Below are 18,191 nucleotides of genomic sequence, written 5' to 3' on the forward strand. Positions count from 1 at the left end.
TATCAAGAATGTGTGAGGGGTTACAATCTCCATAAAGCGATCTTACTAACGCCACTATTAGGTTATAGGCTTCACCTTGTTTCCCAGTGTGGTGGCAATCTGGCGCGCACTTGCTTTCCATCCTGATGAAGAGTCCTCATTTCTGTAGCTGACTAGGATGACAGCTGTCATCTACCTGGTCCAGTTGTGACAGAACTCTGTACTCCAGTCCTTTACAAATCCTGGTGTTAACATCATATATCATATATAAACTAGGGAGGGAAAGTGTGGGGAGGTGGGGATAGACAAAAATGAGGGCAAGGCTAGAAGTACTATGTCATTTTATGTGTGTATACGTATTCGAGTGCAAAAGGACAGGAACCTGGACAAGAGGTGTGGAGAATTATAGCTTTATTGTGTAATTCTTTGTATTTATAAGTAGAGATTATAAAAAAAAAATAATCCAGGAGAGCTGATGCTCGTGTGAGTGGAAAAGCGAAGGGTTTAAATCTCGCAACATCAACTATGTCTCCCCAACTTCGTTGATACTAGCTACCTTGATTCAGCCGAGACCTGCTCTGGTCACTAGATTCATACCCAGCAAAAAGGAAAAAAGAGTCTTCAGTCCCTGAAAAGGGGTATTTGTGGAATACAATCCTAAAGAGAGAAGGGGTTTTTTTTACCCCGCATTAATGCACATCCCCTTTTTGGAGGGAAAAAAAGTTTGATAGGTAATGCAAAATGGCGACCTGCAGTGACGTCATGCCTGCCTCGGTCGCGTACTGGGGACTCAGTAAGGGCGGAAGCGGGCAAAACTACCCTCTAGGCGCCTCAGTATGGGCGGCCCCGGCTACCTACGCAAAAGGGAAAGTTTCAACGTCGGGCGGATGTGTCCCAGCGGACAATTTAGTGAGGGCGGAAGCTCTTCTTTTAAGGGCGGAAAGGCTGCAACCCAAGGATAATAGCTTCAGCGCCTGTTGCATTTCAGTCGCTTCCGGGGCGGATCGGAAGTTGCTTTGTTTTGCTTCAAGATGGCTGCGGGGATGTATTTGGAACATTATCTGGACAGTAAGAGCAGGCTGGAGGAGGGGGTCAGGGGTCATAGAGTGGTGGTGGTGGGGGTGGATCGAGACTGAGGATCTGTACAGACCCGAAGCTCCGGTGGTCAGAAAGTCACAACTGTGAAGGGGTTCCGTGAAGAGAATATATTGAACGGTGTGAAGAAAGAGGGGGCGGGGCAGCAGGGTCGAGGCCTGGCTTTTGGGTGTAGACAAGGGAGGGGCTGCTGCGCGGTAGGACTGTGGGGATGGCTCTTGAAGGGCTAATGGGCAGGGCTGGGAAGATATTTTCCGATCCCATCTACAGGGTTTCCAGCCTCAGGATTTTTTTTTTTTTCACCCCGAATCGTTGAGAATCGATTGTGTTAGCATATTACCCACTGCTATTTGGAGCGGCGACAAAGACCTACTCGCAGCTACTCCGCTCAGTTCTTTCTCAGAAGCGGTCTCTCCTGGGGATAGGGGCTATGAGTGACCACTGTCAGGTGATAAACTGGAACGCTTCTCTTCTTGGAGTAAAGATCCAATTCCTTTCAAATAGAAATCTGGTGTTATGTTTATGCCATTTGTGTAACCCACCCCTTCATAAAGCCTTTCACCCCTGTGCACTTACGTTTGTCTTAGTGTTGCGAAGCGTTCATTCATTCATTCATTCATTCATTTATTGAGGCCCTGCTCTGGGTTAGATGTTAATGGCAGCTACTCTGGATATAGCAAAATGAGTAAGACAGAGCCCCTGCTCTCAAGTGCTCATAACAGATTCTGCTAATAAGTAATTAGAAAACAGTGTGACAAGTGTAATAATAGAAATACATCAAAAGGACAGACTTAGTAGCACTGGAGAAAGAAGGGCTAATTACCTGGGGATGTAAGTACAGCTTTACCAGAAGATGTGATATTTGAATAGAGTTTTGAAGGCTGAGTGTTTATTTGCCACTGTGGACAAAGAAAGGAAATTGCTGGTTGGGAAAAGCATCGGCAAAAGCATTACAATGACTTTGTGGCAGGTGAAGGAAAAGTGAAGTCAGAGTTTTGATACATAGGACTCTAAGGTGGAACTGAGGCTAGAAAAAGAGGCTGGACCTGGATTGTGCAAGGTCCTTTCAGCCAAGCTAAGAGGTTTCCACTTTAGATAGTGAAGAACCAACAGATTTTCTTAAGTAAAGTGATTTTAATAAAGGAAAATAACTCATATATGATAAGGTCCAGTCTCAGACAGTGACAGAAATATTTAGGAGCGAAAAGGAGTGCACTGATTGAATGAGTAGTTGAGAGAGAAGTAAGAATCTAAGGTGACTCATTGATCTCAGGCTTGGGAAATGAGGTAGACAGCATACCATCAGCAATATATCTAGTTCAACTTCAGGAGTATAGCAATATGCTTAATTCAATTTAGACTTAAGCATGGGCATGGTAATTGTATTAGTGAATGAGATTGAGTTCACTCAGGGGATACAAGTAAAGTGAGAAAATGAGAGGATTGAAGTATAATCTCAAGAAAACATTAACATTTAAGGGACAGGCTAAAGAAACTGGTCACTATTGGAATTATCAGAGAGTATGTGATGAGATTTGGATTCCTAAGAGGAAGAAAGTTACTGAAGGCAAGGTGGTGGTGTTATCTGCTGCAGATAAAATTTTTAAGATAGGACTAATAACAGATCGTTTGATTTGGTAAGTCATTGGTGGCTCAAAGTAATCTCCGTAAACTGGTGGTGGTAGGCCTGAGGTTATAGGTTAAAGCAGTGGAGGCATTTTAGAAGTTTGAAATGGAGTCACGGGAAGAGATTTTTCTTTTGTGGAGAGAATTAAGTATAGATGCACTTATTTGAGTATTTATGGAAGACCTTCTGTATGCAAGCCATAGCAAAATGAGAGAGAAGACAGACACATCTAGCCCCCTGGAAGGCTAGGAGATAGATACCAAATAACTGGTTCCACAATTAATTATTCATTGCAGTTGGATAAATGCGAAGAAGGATTACTTGAGAGCATAGTCCAGGAGCCTGGAGAAGGCCGGGTTGGGCTGAATTTTGAAGAACTAAGAGGGGTTTGGTAGGCCAAGAGGTAATGGTGGAGGTGAGATGAAGAACCCCAAAGTGCAATCCAGGCAGAGAAAGCAGGAAGTGGAAAGCTGGGTGGCAGGACAAGCCCTGGCAAGTTGGGGGCACTCGGAGAAGGCCAGTCCGGTCAGATCAGACAGGGGGACTGACGTGAATTAAGACTGGTGTAAGGCGAGCATGGGCCAGGAAGTGCAAAATGGGAATAGGAATTGTGTGATAGGAAGTCCCCAGGAGGTTTTAAAGCAGGAGGTTTACATTCTCGAAGAGAACATCCTGACTACTCTCTGGAGAGTGGAAGTGTGTGTGAGGAGTGCTGGAGGATCCCAGGAGGGTATTTGGGTTAAAGGCAAGAAGCTTAGAGGCAAAGATCAAAAATCAAGGAAAGGGAGGGGCTGATTTGTAAAGTCCTTGAAGGGGCAAATGGTGGGAAAGCTGTGCAGTTAGTTGTGGAAAGACACAGACACAGCCTCCTCTGAGAAAGGAATGATGAGTGCTGTTCCAGATAAATCCAGTGGTTCCAAGGAGGGAAAACTGCGTCCCGTCTTGGACCTGTGCTTTATAAACAGCTGTTAGGCTTCTGAAGTCCAGTGATTCTCAGTTTCTCTTCTTCTCCCTAGGTATCGAAAACCTTCCCTTTGAACTGCAGAGAAATTTTCAGCTCATGAGGGACCTGGACCAAAGAACAGAGGGTATGTACAGAGTAAGGGGTTTATGTGTATAATGAGTATGGATGATCATTTCTTTTTCTCCTTGGTGTTACCATATCATCTGGTCTGATCTGGAGAACAGTGGCTTCTCTCTTTTTTACTCTCTTGCAACTCTTAAAAGGACAGCAGTGATGATCTGCATTTCTGTATCAGCTTTTCATAGTAAAGAGAGTATTGGAACAATGCTTCAAGAATTCAAAGATGCTATGTGCTTTATATCTGCAAAAAGAATTGAGAAGGAAGGCAACTCTAGAATCATTTCTGTTCTCTATGTTCAATATGTCTATAGGAAGACAATTGGAAGACTAGGAAGTTTCCACTCCACTGGATTGGTAATGTTACTATCAAAAAACTCATTGTGGCTATAGACCACAAGTCATGTTGATAGAGACAGACGTTCTTAAACAGAAAGAAAGAAAAAGAACAAAAAGAAGGAAAAGCAGCAATTAACATCAAGATCTCTACACCATATTCTTCAACCTTACCGAAGCAGTAGATACCATCTGTGGCCTCCCTTGGATGTTGAGCAAGTTTGGCTGCATTGAGGCATTCACTTGGAGCCTGAGGCTACTCTACAGTGGTCAGATTGGTCTCTTCAAGGTCAAAGATATCATCTGTTGGAGCCATCCCCCATACCTGCCAAAGGATATGTAGGTCTTATCTTAGGTCTTATCTTCCATCCGTATGTAGCCATAGCTCAAAGATGTGACAGGCGGGTGTTAGAATACCCAGAGCTGTGGTTTCAGTTACCCTGGGTAAGTTTACTCATGAAAAGGTGAACGTCATCTAAAATCCCAGATGCAGACCCCTGAGAACTGCCTGCCAAATGCTGAGAACCAGCTTTGCGTCCTTTGGAACATGGTTCCAGCTCTTGAGTTCATGCGCAGAAAGGCAGTTGGAAATTATCGACCTACCTACATTTTCAGCTTCCTCCAAAGGCCTCAGATGGAATGGGGCACAAACAGTGTATACACAGATCCTGCTGCTTGTCTGCCGCTGCACCATGTTACGGTCCTTCTCTGGTCTCTTTTCATCGACATGTTTCAGGAGCCTTACCAAATATTAGGCAGTAGATACCTACACTCTCAGTGTCCTGGGACATCGCCAACCTTCCAATATGAGAATGTTTGGAGCAATGTCGAAGGTGAACAAACAGGAAAAAAAAAGTGATAGGAGATATAAACAGGTTGATGAGCAAAATAGGGTAGAAGAGCTGTTATATAAATGTACTAGGGCCTAGTTTTAAATGATGAGTCACAGCTGTACAGACCTGGAAGCCGGCAGCAGCAGATGACCCAGCCGGGTCCGTAGTGCTCAGAGCTGTTGTGGAATGTTTTTGAGACAAGGAATCAGGAGGCTGTGAAACAAAATTCATGGTTTGAGAAGCAACAGGCCTTGCAAAGAAACATCTTTGGACATCAACAAAAATAAACTTCTGTGTTAGTGTGGTGTGCAAAGGCTCCCTCCCTCCTTATGTTTCAATAATTTAAGTTCCGACTGTGCTAGCAAGGTTTTCGGCACCTGAAGGCACCTATAAAACAAACACTGTCGATATGTTGCATTACTTGAGTACATGGCACAGTACCTATGAACTTTCAGGGCATTTTAGTTCGAAGGTTATGATGGTCAATGGAAAAGGTCCAAGAAACAAGAGGAAGAAGTGTGTTTCACCTAGCCACCCAGGGGCCATAGTGACCAGGCCTCTGTCTCTGTTGTAGACCTGAAGGCTGAAATTGACAAGTTGGCCACTGAATATATGAGTAGCGCCCGCAGCCTGAGCTCCGAGGAAAAATTGGCCCTTCTCAAACAGATCCAGGAAGCCTATGGCAAGTGCAAGGAATTTGGTGACGACAAGGTGCAGCTTGCCATGCAGACCTATGAGATGGTATGGCCCTGTTCACCGCTCCCCACTTACCTCCCATCTAATCCTTGGGGTCATAGACCCCTCCTTCAGCTATATTGGGATCTGTTTTGGGTCTGGGAGATACAGAGAATCCGCCTTAGCTTTACTGTCTTTTACCGGAACCACCCTTGTACCCCTCTCTCTTCCTTCTTTCCACCCAGGTGGACAAACACATTCGGCGACTGGACACAGACCTGGCCCGTTTTGAGGCTGATTTGAAGGAGAAGCAGATTGAGTCAAGTGACTATGACAGCTCTTCTAGCAAAGGCAAAAAGAGTGAGGAGGGGGGCGGGGCTTGAGAGGTGGGCGAGGATTCAGAGGGTGAAGAAGCCACTCTTCAGCTACCAGGGAGGGGCAGCAGCTTGGAAGGAGGAGGAGGAAGGAAGAGTTAACCCATCTTTCTGTCTCCCTGCCTTCTGGCTTCCCCCCCCTCTCTCCTAGAAGGCCGGACCCAAAAGGAGAAGAAAGCTGCCCGTGCTCGTTCCAAAGGGAAAAACTCAGATGAGGAAGCTCCCAAGGCTGCCCAAAAGAAGTTAAAACTTGTGCGCACGTGAGTGTTTAAGGGACCACTTTGCCAAATGACTTAGTTTTCTCTCCTGCCCCACGCTCTGCACGCCACACTGCCCCTTGCCACTTTCTCCATCTTCTGTGCCAGTAACTTCTCCTTATTATTGTGGGATCTGCTGGATAGAGGAGAGAAGCCACAAATCCCTTGCCCCACCAGGATGTCTTTCTACCACCTGTGTGGCTTCCCTTCCTGCAGATGACATGTTCTCTTCCTCTTGGCATGCAGAAGTCCTGAGTATGGGATGCCCTCAGTGACCTTTGGCAGTGTCCACCCCTCTGATGTGTTGGATATGCCTGTGGATCCCAACGAACCCACCTATTGCCTTTGTCACCAGGTCTCCTATGGAGAGATGATTGGCTGTGACAACCCTGATGTGAGAACCAACCGTTTTGCCTCCAGATGGGGTTCTGGGGGCCATGAGGGAGTGGGTACAAGAGGGGAAGAAATGGTTGAATGGTGGGACTCCAGGATAAGAGGAAGGTAGAGTTGGTTGGCCTCAGGACTACCAAGATTTCTCCAAAGGGATGGAATGTGGGAACACTGTTCTCAGGAATCTATGGAGGAAGCTTCGTGTCTTTCCTCTGCCCTACCCTGGCCCCTGACTACTGCTTCTTCCATCCTTTTCAGTGTTCCATCGAGTGGTTCCACTTTGCCTGTGTGGGGCTGACGACCAAGCCTCGGGGGAAATGGTGAGTGAGAGAGTCACAGTAGGCACTGGGCTGCCCAGGAGCTGCGTGAAGGAGGACACTCTCCCTTTCACTCACTTTCTCTGTCCGCCTGTCATGTCCCTTTCTAGGTTCTGCCCACGTTGCTCCCAGGAACGGAAGAAGAAATAGATAAGGGCTTTGGATTCCTACACAGTTTCTTCCACGTCCCCAGCCCCGGGCTAGTGGGGAGAGGAAAGCCTGTGCTGGGGCCCCGGGGGCCCAGGGAGAGTGGATGGCGTGATGTTGTCATCCCTTCTCCTCCCCTCTCCCCACTCCTGGTGCTGAGGCTGCACCCAAACCCTGGTCGGGAGGGGTGCCGCAGCCGATAACTGTTTGTGCTCTCATTCAGCCTGCCCCCCTCAGAGGGAAGTGGTCTTGCCCACTGTCCTTTTGCCTCCATGCTGAGGTTGGTGCTGTATTTCCAAGGGATGGTCCTCTTTACTCCCCTTGCTTTGTATTTAAGGAGTTGGGGCAGTAGCATGGGGGCACTTCCCAACCCTCCTAAATCCCTCCCCCTGTGGGGAGCCATGGTGTGATAAGCTTTCTTTGTTCTCTTCCTGTTTTTTCCATGGTAGGGGCTCCCCCAGAGCATCTGGGCAGTGGCCTTAGTTGAAGGGGCACTGCTTCCTCTGTGCCAAGAGGATTCATCCTGGCCTTGTGAATGGGAGAGGGGCAAGGTGGAATGCAGATCACTCACATGTAAAGGAATTTGAGTAGGTGAATAAAAACTATATGTGTTGGCTTGCTGTGTTTATTGTAGACACTGTTTAGTACATGTGCTAATTAAACATGTTTTTTTGCATCCTCTGGGTTGGATTAGAGGTGGGAGGATGACATGCCAAAAGTAGAACAAGACCTAGAGCCAGAAGTGGTACCTCGGCACCAGAATCCACAACTTCTCAACTTGGGAAGGACAGAGCTGGCTGGGAGGTGTGCCTCAGACCAGGGCTTTCCAAAACTTTTTAAAATTATGCATCTTTTCTCCATAAAATATCTTTCACTTGATTTCCAATAAATGTGTATTTGTGTTTTATGCATGCACTATTATACGATTAGTTTGGTTTCTTGCTTTAAACACAAAACAGAAAAATACTTTTCCCAGACGAGGATGGATCAGTCTTGCTCACCTCCCCCTGGGAAACCACTTCCTCGGACTGAGCCATCCTGTTGCCGGAGCACCTCCTCACCTGAACCCTGCCTGCTTCCCCTTTAGGCACATTTCCTAACTAAAGGCTCCCTCTTTATTTCCCCCGCAGGTAGGCCCTTTGTTTTGTACATTCCGTCCCTGCCTGCCCCGGGAGCGCTGCCTCCATTCACATCTAGGCCTCTCCAAACCCCAGTTTCGTCACCTGTAATTCAGGGATAGTAGTATCCTCTTTTTGGGATGACCTTGGAATTGAAATAAAGGAACACATATAAAGAACAACATACGTCCTCCTCCATCGAAGGTACTGGGTCAACGACAGCTTTTGCCGTCCTCATCCTCTTGAGTTAGAATATGACACACGTGAGGACCCATCCACCCCTGCCCCGCACGGTTAACCCCGGAGCGCATGTCAGTTTCCGAGGCTCCGCCCCCAGCCCTTTGTGACGTCTGGGCTGCACCTTCCACTCCCGTCGGGAGCCCGCGCCAGCAGGCAGTCTCTGGCTTGGCCCGTTAGAGGCCTCTTTGGTCCGGGAAACGCGGGCGGATCAACTGGGGCCATGAGGAAGCTACCCGCTGGCTTCCTTCTCTCATTCCTAAAGGGTGAGAGGTTCCCGTCCGCTGGAGCAGTCTCTTTCACCCGGGGCTCCGTCCTCCGCCCCCCAAGAGCCCTTGCTATAGGGTTTTGAAACGCTTTCTCTGGGTGGTCGCGTTGGTTTTGCTCCCTAGCTTCTGGGATCAGACCTTAGCCTCTGCCCCTGGAATCTTCTCACCCTGATTGCCGGCCTGGGATCGCCAGCCAGACATCCCCCAGTTTCTAATTTTCACGGGACCCTGCTTGCCATTTGGTCTGTCCAGGGACTGGAGTGGGTTTTCGAGTTCGGTCCATCCCTCGGTCTGTTTCCCTGCCCCGCAGTGCTGCTCCTGCTTCCGACTTCTGCCCCAACGCAAGATTCAGTTTCGGCCTCCACTCCAGGCAGTCCCCTCTCTGCCACCGAATATGAACGCTTCTTTGCACTACTGACCCCAACCTGGAAGGCAGAGACGACCTGCCGGCTCCGTGCAATGCATGGCTGCCGGAACCCCACCCTCGTCCAGCTGGACCAATACGAAAATCATGGATTGGTGCCCGACGGTGAGGACCAGACTCTGTGCTCGCCTGAGACTGGGGAAGGGTATGGGCTGCACCTTGCCCTGAGGCCAGATTCTCCACACTGCAGACGCAAGGAGCCCACTGCCCCCTCCTGGAGGGAGTTCCCCTAGTGTGTTCACCTTCTGCACCCCCTGCCCATTCTCAGGCGCTGTCTGCTCCGACCTCCCTTATGCCTCCTGGTTTGAGTCCTTCTGCCAATTTACTCAGTATCGTTGCTCCAACCACGTCTACTATGCCAAGGTGAGGCTCCGAACGAAAGTTGCATCTGGTTTCCTAAGATCCCGGCAGAGGTGGAGAGGATGAGGAGCTGAGGAAGGGCTCCAGGAGGGCCATCCTTACTTAGATCCTCTCTCCCTGCCTCTTTGTCAATCATGTACTCAGATTACTTGTGTATACGGTCTTGTCTTGGGCTTTCAGATTTGGGGAATAATCTTGTGAAAAGTAGGGAAGAGGCCAAGAGACAAGGCCTCCCATTTCTTCCAATACTTGAGTGATTTCATTCAAGTTGAACACCAGAGTGAAGGCAGAGGTGTGGCCTAGACAGAGAATCTTATCTCACAGGAGAACCCTTTCTCAGGTCTAGAAGGTTCCACCAGGGAACATATCCCTTCATCCCTGACCAGCAACCGTGAGAGAGGACACATGCCAGAAGAGGACTGAGACGTACGTGGGAGTAGAAGTCTGGCCTTGGGAAAGGCATGCCCACTGTCCTTATCTTCTTGCAGAGAGTCCGGTGCTCCCAGCCAGTCTCAATCCTCTCTCCCAGCACTCTCAAGGAGATTGACATTTCCTCTGACGTCCCACCCACCACGATGACCTCCCCCCTCTCATCTCATGTCACAGGTGAGACCCTCCCAGCACCTGGGAGGCTACCATCAAGCCCTTCCACAAATCCCAGAGTCCCGGAGTTAAGGCATCCATGGTAGGGAGGAAGGAAGGATGTTGGGCAAGGGTAGGGGGTGGCCACAGGCAGCTATTTACATAAGGGGGAGAGCCTGCTCTTTATGAATACATGTTGGGGCTTTCCCATCCCAGAATATCTTCTGACATTACTTCAATTCTAGGAAAAACTCATGTTACCTAGCTCCCCCAAACATTCCTTCATCTGGGAGTCCTCTGGGACTTTCATATGCTAACATCTTCACTCTAGAAAGGATTAGTTGCTTGCTGTTCAGAACCTTTGGTGTTTCCTCAGTGTGAGGGATGGGAGGTGGGATTTGAGGTGGGGGTTAGGGAAGGGGAGCACTTGTAAGGGAGGTGGGAAGGAGACACCACAATCGCCGTGGTAATCATTCTTTTATTTTGATGTTTGTATTCCCCACGTTTTGCATACTGCACGGTGTCACTTGGGCTGCTTTCCCGTGCCTTTGTGTTTGTGTGCATCCCTCTGTAACAAAGACACTCTAGGGCCAGAAGCCTAACTATTCCTTTCTGTTCTCTTTCTCGCACCCCCGCCCCCAACCTGTGCTGCAGCCACAGAACGACAGGCCTTCCAGCCCTGGCCGGAGAGGCTGAACAACAATGTGGAGGAGCTGCTGCAATCCTCCCTGTCCCTGGGGGGCCAGGAGCAGGGGTCCGAGCACAAGCAGGAGAAAGGGCAGGAGCACAAGCACAAGCAAGGGCAAGAACATAAACAAGAGGAAGGGCAGGAGCAAGAAGAGCAAGAGGAGGAGATGGAGGAGGAGGGAAAGCAGGAGGAAGGACAAGGGACAGAGGAGGGGCTGGAGTCCATGACCAGGCTGCAGTCAGACCCAGAGCTCAAGTTCCAGTCTGAATTTGTGTCTTCCAACCCTTTCTCCTTCACTCCCCGGGTACGGGAGGTAGAGTCCACATCTATGATCATGGAGAACATCCAGGAGCTCATTCGGTCAGCCCAGGAAATGGATGAAATAAATGACCTGTATGATGAAGAACCCATCTGGAAAAAGCCATCCCGTGACAGGTACAAATAGTTCTGACCCCCTCCTCCCCTCCAGCCCTACCCTCCCTGCTGCCTTTTAGGGGAAGGAGAAGCTCCCGTTCCTCAGCTTCAGCTTCCAAGACCCTCTAAGGCCTGCTTCCGCTTCTGGCGCACCTAGCAACTGTCTGCTCTACCTGTTTGGTCGCCAGTCACTGGCTTAAGCGCTACCCTAAGATGCCCATTCCCTCCATGATGTAGCTCCTGTACTGGGAGCTACCAGGCTTGGGGTCTGGTCTTGTCTCTGCGTCTGATTAACACTGCAACTTTGAGGAAGATTACTTCCCCTTTCTGGACCTCAGTTCCTCATTTTTAAAAGGAGGCAGTTGGTCTGGCGGCCTGTAAAGCCCCACCAGCATGCTCAATGTGTGTGACTAAGACCCGACATCAAAGGGAGGGGGAAAGAGTCGATGAGGCTTTCTGCTCCAGCCCTCTGGCCCATCCCCACCAGCTGGTGCTGTCTTCTTGCAGCCTCCTGCAGATGCCTCACATAGAGGCCTTGTTGGTGCTGTGCTATTCGATTGTGGAGAACACCTGTACCATAACCCCCACAGCCAAGGCCTGGCAGTACATAGAGGAGGAGATCCTTGGTTTCGGGAAGCCGGTATGCCTGCAATGCTGTTTAATGGATACATGCTCATCTGCCATCTTCTGGGCCTGACACTGGACTGGGCCTTGAGAGTGGGGGAAAGGCAGGGATACAGAAAGCACAGGCATTATTAGATTCTCTCTGTGTGAGAATTCCTTCCTTGGAAGGACATCTTCACTTCACTTTAAAGGAAGAAGGCTCAGTAAGGTGCCCGAGTGGCTCACTTGCTTAAAAGTCTGAATGTTGATCTCAGGTCAGGCCTTGATCACAGGGTCATGAGTTCAAGCCTTGCATTGAGCTCCATGCTGAGTGTGAAGCCTACTTATTAAAAAAAAAAAAAAAAAGGCTCAAGACCTAGTCTGGAATCTGTTCCAGTCTGGAGTTCATTCTTCAGCTCTCTGAGTTGTTGTGAGGCTTGAGTCGTCTCTTGATCTAGTTTGTCTTAAATACTTGGCTTTGCCTTAGATGTAGCTCCCATTTCCAGAGGAGTGATGGAACCCGTTCCAAGGATATGTAGAAAGAGCCCAGTCTCAGGGTGCACTCACCACCGAGTGAGCCCCATTCCCAGGAAGACATTCTGTAGGTTTTCAAAGAAGACAGGTTAGCAAACCTTTGTTAAGAGCAGGCATGCCATCCATTCATTCATCCATTTGTTCAACAAATAATTGAGTTTTGTGCATGGTGTACCAACCCTGTACTAGGTACTTGAGATGGTAGTGGTGAGTACACTAGACCTGGTCTTCTTAGAATCTAGTGGGAGACACAGGTGAGGAAATTGGCAGAACGTGCGAGTGATAAATGCAGCCATGGATAAGTACACAATGCACAGGCAGCTGATTGGGGGCCCTGCGGTCCATGTTTGGGAAGATCAGAGAAGTCTTCTTAGACAAACCAATGTTCAAACAGGAGACCTGTGGGGTGCCTGGGTGGCTCAGTCGGTTAAGCGTCCGGCTTCGGCTCAGGTCATGATCTCATGGTTCGTGGGTTCGAGCCCCACGTCAGGCTCTGTGCTGACCGCTAGCTCAGAGCCTGGAGCCTGTCTTCAGATCCTGTGACTCCTTCTCTCTCTGACCCTCCCCTGCTCATGCTGTCTCTCTCTCTCTCTCAAAAATAAATAAGAACATTAAAAAAAAAAATTCAAACAGGAGACCTGAAAATAAAAGAAGGTAAGCAGGCAAAAAAAGGGGCTTAGTAGAGGTTCCTGCCTGGTAGGCACAAAGGTAGGAGAGACCAAGACCGAGCATAGGCTCCTGCCCTTAAGGGGTTCGGGAGCCATGAGGGATTCAGTAAAGTAAAAATTTATTTATTCAGTAAAAAAAATGTATATGAAGATTGTAAAAGAAGTGTATGGTAGGTGTTGGAGAGAGAGACTTTTTTTTTTTTTTTGAGTATAGGAAGTTCAGGAATCATGGGAAGGTGTCTGGATATCAGGGTTTGGTTAAGGGGACAGGGAGAAGCCCATTTTATCTGGAGCAGAATGGCAGAAGATAGCTGAAGAATGAACTCCAGACTGGAACAGATTCCAGACTAGGTCTTGAGCCTTTTTTTTTTTTTAATAAGTAGGCTTCACACTCAGCATGGAGGTCATATCAGAGAAATAGAAAGGGCCATAAGGTGAAAAATCTCAAAGAGCAGCCTGAAGCATTTATATTTAATTTGGTAGGAAAAACGAACCCAATAACGATTTTCAGTCAGGGACATGATGAGGTTTTAAGGGAGTGCTGTGTGAGGAGTAAATAAGGTGATGTAAGAGATTTTGTGCACTGTGACGTGTGTACCCAGGCTAGGAGGGGGAGGATGGCAGGACCAACATCCTGGTTAGCAAGACCCTCCTGGGAATCTTCAGGAAGCCGAGCCAGGGCACAGACATCAGCTAGGAGATGGGTAACTCCACTCTGAATAAGTTCTTCCAAGAACTTGGAGGTTTGGGATCTAGGTTCTTGGGTAGAGTGTAGGCTTCAGAGTTAGCTAGGATAGAGCTCTACCATCTGTTAGATACCTGGTTCTGAGGGGACTACTCAGCCTCTGCGTGGACCACTGAGCCCATTTTCTCATCAGTCAAATGGAGATCTATTACTAGTACTTAGGCTAGAACAGGGCTTTGATGAAAGCTAAAGGAGGTAGTAGCATTTCATGGTGCCTAGCACTGTGTCAACTCTGTAAATATTAGCATTATCATTAGCAGAGAAAGGGAAGGTCAGGAGTCCTTTGCAGAGAGTCTCAGTTGGGAGTGATTGTGGGTCACTCTGTCAGGTAACAGGTAGACATCCGTCAGGCACGTGGCAATGAGGATTTGGAGCTCAAGAGAGAGATCAGCACTGATGCTGAAGATTTGGGTGTAGCCTGCAGAAAGATGAAGATTACCTGGGCGTAGACACATCATCCAGGAAGAGGGAGAAGAGATAGAGAGCTGAGGAGAGGTTTTGGAGGAGCCCTCAGGGAGTGGGAAGGGAGAAAAGCCAGAGAAGCCTTTGCACGAGCCTTAATGCGTAGAGGTTCTGCAGGGACGGCGTTGCAGAGCTGAAAGTGTCTCAGCCTCAGTCTGTCAACTACACTCCTGCCCCAGGTTTGTGACAGCCTTGGGCGGCGACACTCAGCCACCTGCGCCCTCTGTGACTTCTGCTCCCTGAAGCTGGAACAGTGCCAGTCGGAGGCCGTCCTGCAGCGGCAGCAGTGTGATAGCTCCCACAAAACACCCTTCATCAGCCCCTTGCTCATAGCCCAGAGCATGTCCATCGGTACCCAGGTACCTCTCTGGGCAGTCTGTAGTGGGGGAGGCCTCAGGCTCCAGGCAGGACTGGGCAGCAGGAAGGGAGGCCTGCCGGGGGGCCGGCAGGGATGTGCACCTCTCCCCTGTCCTCTGTGCCGCAGGTAGGGACCCCAACATCAGGCCGCTTTTACGGGCTGGATATGTATGGCGGGCTCCGCATGGACTTCTGGTGTGCCCGGCTAGCCACAAAGGGCTGTGAAGATGTTCGAGTGTCCGGCTGGCTCCAGACTGAGTTCCTTAGCTTCCAGGATGGGGATTTCCCCACCAAGGTCAGAACCTTTCCCCAAAGTTCAACTCCATCCCACTTATCCCAGTTCCTTCCAGTTCCTTGCTCTAAGTAGCCCTAGGGTGTGCAAGGGGGCTAGGTCTCTGGCTTAGAAGAGCCAGTCCTCACTGAGCCTCCTGCCTCTTTCCAATAGACACCCTTCCACCCATCCCTACCTCCCCCCACCTCCAAAAAAGAGAACAGGATTGTGTTTGTCAAAGGAGTCAGAATCAGAGGGGCGGAAGGGTGGGAGAGCACAGGAAGGCAGGATACAGACATTCTGCTCCCAGCTCTGCCAGTTACCTGCTGCTAAGGGGCTTTGGTCAAGTCACTTCCCACACTGGCCCAAAGGTATGCTCACCTCTACAACAAATGACTAGGTGATAGCCGAGGGGTCACTGACCTGTGACCCAGTGTTTCCCTGCTTCAGTCCAACAGGCTCATTCCCCTGAAGTTCTATTGCTTTCCCTGGTCAATGGAATCAACTTTGCTCCCCCTCCCCCCAAAGTGACCTTGCCTGTGGAACTCTCCCTGTAACTGACAGCCAGGTCCCTCCCTTGTGTGGTTTAGCAGGAAAAATCAAGGCAAGGAAATAGCCAGAACACCTTAAGAAAGGGCTAGTAGCTGAGCTGACAGACCCCCTGCCCAGCTCTTATCCCTGGGCCCCTAGATCTGAAAAGGTTCTCAGAGACCAGCCCTGGTCCTCCCCTGGATTTTTGTAAAAATGGGGAGGCGAGATCCACTAAGAAAGGTGATTCACCCAAAGTCACACATGATTCTACTCTCTGCCTCATTTACCCATCACTAGAAGGGTCCCTGAGATTGGACCATGAATTGGGCCCCCTTCCCCCTTCCCCATTCCTCAGCTGTTTTCCCAGCAAGCTGACCAACCAGCAGGGCAGCCACTTATTCTCAGGTCCTGGCTTTTTTTCGGCACCAAACTGTGACTGAAGGTGGGGCAAGAAAAGCAGAGGGGACAGAAGTCTATTCCTCAGAGAGAGGGTACCCCCAGTGTGGAAGGTCTGGTTCTCGAGGATGATACCCCTGGCCCTGGTTCTGCCATTTTGGGCATTCACTGGAGGGCTGGTGTCCTGTAAGGCTTCTGATGTCTCCCCGCCTCCCCACTCCTGGCTCCTGGCATAGATTTGTGACACAGACTATGTGCAGTATCCAAACTACTGTGCCTTCAAAAGCCAACAGTGCCTGATGAGAAGCCGAGATCGGAAGGTGAGCTCCTCCCCTTGCGCACCCTTTTCTCCCATCAGCTCCTCGATCCATGACCATCGAGGGGTCTATTCCGAGCACCCCCCACACCCTGCTCCAAGAAGCAGGGATCAGGACAGTTCCTTGTTTGCATCTCTGGGCAGAGGCCTGCACCAGAGCGCTCTCTCCCACTCCTGTCGTGGAGTAAGTGAGGCCCTCCCAGGCCAGAGGGGTCCAGAAGGGATGCTGCAAGTAAGAGGTGAGGGCCCAGGGGGCACCCCAGCAAGAATCCCTAGCCAGGTTGGGCATTGGCTGTTGAGGTCTCGGTCTCGCCTCCCACTCTTACTCACCAAGTAGTCTGGAATAAGTCACTTCCTCCTCCATCTTCAGACTCCTCGCTTCTTAAAGGAGGGGGTTGGGCTACTTGGTGTCTCTTGTGGCCTAAAAAACCCACATCTGTTTCCTCCTTCCTTCTACTGCCCTGCACCCATGCCCACTCGCCTCTTGCTCTAGTGGGTACTTCTGACACTTCCCTACCCCCACACCTCTGCCTCCAGGGTCTGTGACACAGACTGTGTGTACCCAATTCCTGTGTAGGTGGCCCGCATGAGATGCCTGCAGAATGAGACTTACAGTGCCTTGAGCCAGGCCAAAAGTGAGGACGTTGTGCTTCGATGGAGCCAGGAGTTTAGCACCTTGACTCTAGGACAAGCAGGATGAGCTGGGGGCCATCTTGTCTCCACCCCAGCCTGACCCTTCCACATTCTCCATTGCTTTTAGACCCCATCTGTCAGTTTGCTTCCTGACAGGATCTCCTACCTGGCTTCTACTCATGTTTTCCTTGGGTTGGGGCAGCAATCCCAGAAGGGTCCATGATGGGAACTCCACCCACCTTAAAGGATGTCTTTATATAAAGTGTTTATTTTCAACCTGTGTGGCCTACTTTGGTTCCAATCCCATCCTCAGCACTGCCATCCTGCCCCTTGGGAATCAGCATTCCAAACCCTGGGATTTGTGGATCTATCTGAAGGTGAAAGAGCCTCATGAATGGTACTCCGAGAAGTAGCCATCTTCCAGGAGAAGACCTAAGAAGGCCACGGCTGGGGTCTGAGGGTTTGTGTGGGCCTTGCAGGATGAGTACAGGATTGTCCCTCTGGAAGATAAAGGCCAGAGCCTGACTGAGGTAATGCCCCAGGGGGAACAACCCCAGGGAAGCAGGGCAGAACTTGCACTTTATTAAAAGAGAGGAAATGGCTGGGGCCAGGAGCTCAGGAAACACTTCATTTAACATTCAGTGATGGAAAGAACAAAACAAAAAACATCCAGTGATGGGGCAGATGGTCTGAAGGTTGAGGTGGTCACATCTTGACAATATACATTAAAGTGTGACTCCAGCGTTGACCTGTAATAACTTGGGCCCTCCCAACATGTGTTCTAGGGACACGTATGTTCGAGAACCTGTACAGTCTTACCTTCTACAGGAGCACAGTGATTAGGAGCATTAAAAAAAAAATTGGGGCGCCTGGGTGGCTCACTTGGTTGGGTGTCTGACTCTCAGTTTCAGCTCAGGTTACGATCTCATGATTCATGAGTTTGAGCCCTGCATCAGGCTCTGTGCTGACAGCACAGAGTCTGCTTGGGATTCTCTGTCTCCCTCTCTCTCTCTGCCTCTCCCCTGCTTGCTCACTCTGTCTCTCTAAATAAACTTTAAAAAAAAATTTAAAAATAAAAAACAAAAATCCCCAACTTGTTTATTAACAGAAAAGTCCAAACATGCACAAAAATATAGTATTATGCACCACCATGCACCCTTCACCCTGCTTCAATTATGAACACCTGGTCAGTCTTTTAATGGCATGTTAAAGGCTCTGAGAAGCCTTGTAATAGAGAAACGTGTTCAGTCTAGTGTTTCTCAGACTTATTTGACTATGATATCCTTTTTCACCTACCACTCAAAAACTTTAACTTGTTTTTGTGTATTGAGCATGGACAACATGTTGACAACAGAAGACAAGGGACTCAGGCAGAGGGCACAGAAACAAGGGACTGTCCCCCAGCCAGCCCCCAGAGCTCACAGCCTAGGGGAGCACAGAAGCAGGGAGGAATGGCCCTGGGTAGGGTAGGG

General features: G+C 49.4%; 2 protein-coding genes and 1 long non-coding RNA gene across 11 annotated transcripts; 2 read left to right on the forward strand and 1 right to left on the reverse strand.

Annotated features, from left to right (window-relative positions):
• Window positions 1-306: 306 nt before the first annotated feature.
• On the reverse strand, window positions 307-8,539 carry LOC115304005. Of its 3 annotated transcripts, none has more exons than XR_003914298.1 (5): window positions 8,417-8,539; window positions 5,078-5,164; window positions 4,722-4,916; window positions 4,293-4,443; window positions 307-1,567 (listed from the first exon to the last, which is right to left on the reverse strand). It is a non-coding gene; the product is annotated as an uncharacterized LOC115304005 (long non-coding RNA). The 3 variants fall into 3 exon arrangements; XR_003914300.1 differs by having other exon boundaries at window positions 8,335-8,539; XR_003914299.1 differs by lacking the exon at window positions 307-1,567 and adding an exon at window positions 3,795-4,026.
• On the forward strand, window positions 944-7,725 carry ING4 (inhibitor of growth family member 4). 5 transcript variants are annotated; one of them, XM_029953969.1, is made up of 8 exons: window positions 944-1,047; window positions 3,718-3,789; window positions 5,526-5,692; window positions 5,872-5,986; window positions 6,152-6,260; window positions 6,504-6,651; window positions 6,906-6,967; window positions 7,075-7,725. In XM_029953969.1, exons 1-8 carry the CDS (start codon window positions 1,011-1,013, stop codon window positions 7,112-7,114), a joined length of 750 nt encoding a protein of 249 aa, XP_029809829.1. In that variant the 5' UTR covers window positions 944-1,010; the 3' UTR covers window positions 7,115-7,725. The 5 variants fall into 5 exon arrangements, with proteins under 5 accessions (XP_029809829.1, XP_029809830.1, XP_029809831.1 ...); XM_029953970.1 differs by having other exon boundaries at window positions 6,155-6,260; XM_029953971.1 differs by having other exon boundaries at window positions 5,872-5,977.
• Window positions 7,840-16,995, forward strand: ACRBP (acrosin binding protein). 3 transcript variants are annotated; one of them, XM_029953968.1, is made up of 10 exons: window positions 7,840-8,433; window positions 9,046-9,264; window positions 9,428-9,522; window positions 10,008-10,125; window positions 10,756-11,224; window positions 11,711-11,843; window positions 14,395-14,574; window positions 14,700-14,867; window positions 16,007-16,090; window positions 16,664-16,995. In XM_029953968.1, the coding sequence occupies exons 2-10, from the start codon at window positions 9,195-9,197 to the stop codon at window positions 16,784-16,786; spliced, it is 1,440 nt and encodes a 479-aa protein (XP_029809828.1). In that variant the 5' UTR covers window positions 7,840-8,433; window positions 9,046-9,194; the 3' UTR covers window positions 16,787-16,995. The 3 variants fall into 3 exon arrangements, with proteins under 3 accessions (XP_029809828.1, XP_029809827.1, XP_029809826.1); XM_029953966.1 differs by lacking the exon at window positions 7,840-8,433 and adding an exon at window positions 8,611-8,732; XM_029953967.1 differs by lacking the exons at window positions 7,840-8,433; window positions 14,395-14,574 and adding an exon at window positions 8,610-8,732.
• The last annotated feature ends 1,196 nt before the right edge of the window (window positions 16,996-18,191 follow it).

Source organism: Suricata suricatta, chromosome 10 (assembly GCF_006229205.1).
Source record: "Suricata suricatta isolate VVHF042 chromosome 10, meerkat_22Aug2017_6uvM2_HiC, whole genome shotgun sequence".
In the NCBI taxonomy this organism is placed as follows: Eukaryota; Metazoa; Chordata; class Mammalia; order Carnivora; family Herpestidae; genus Suricata; species Suricata suricatta.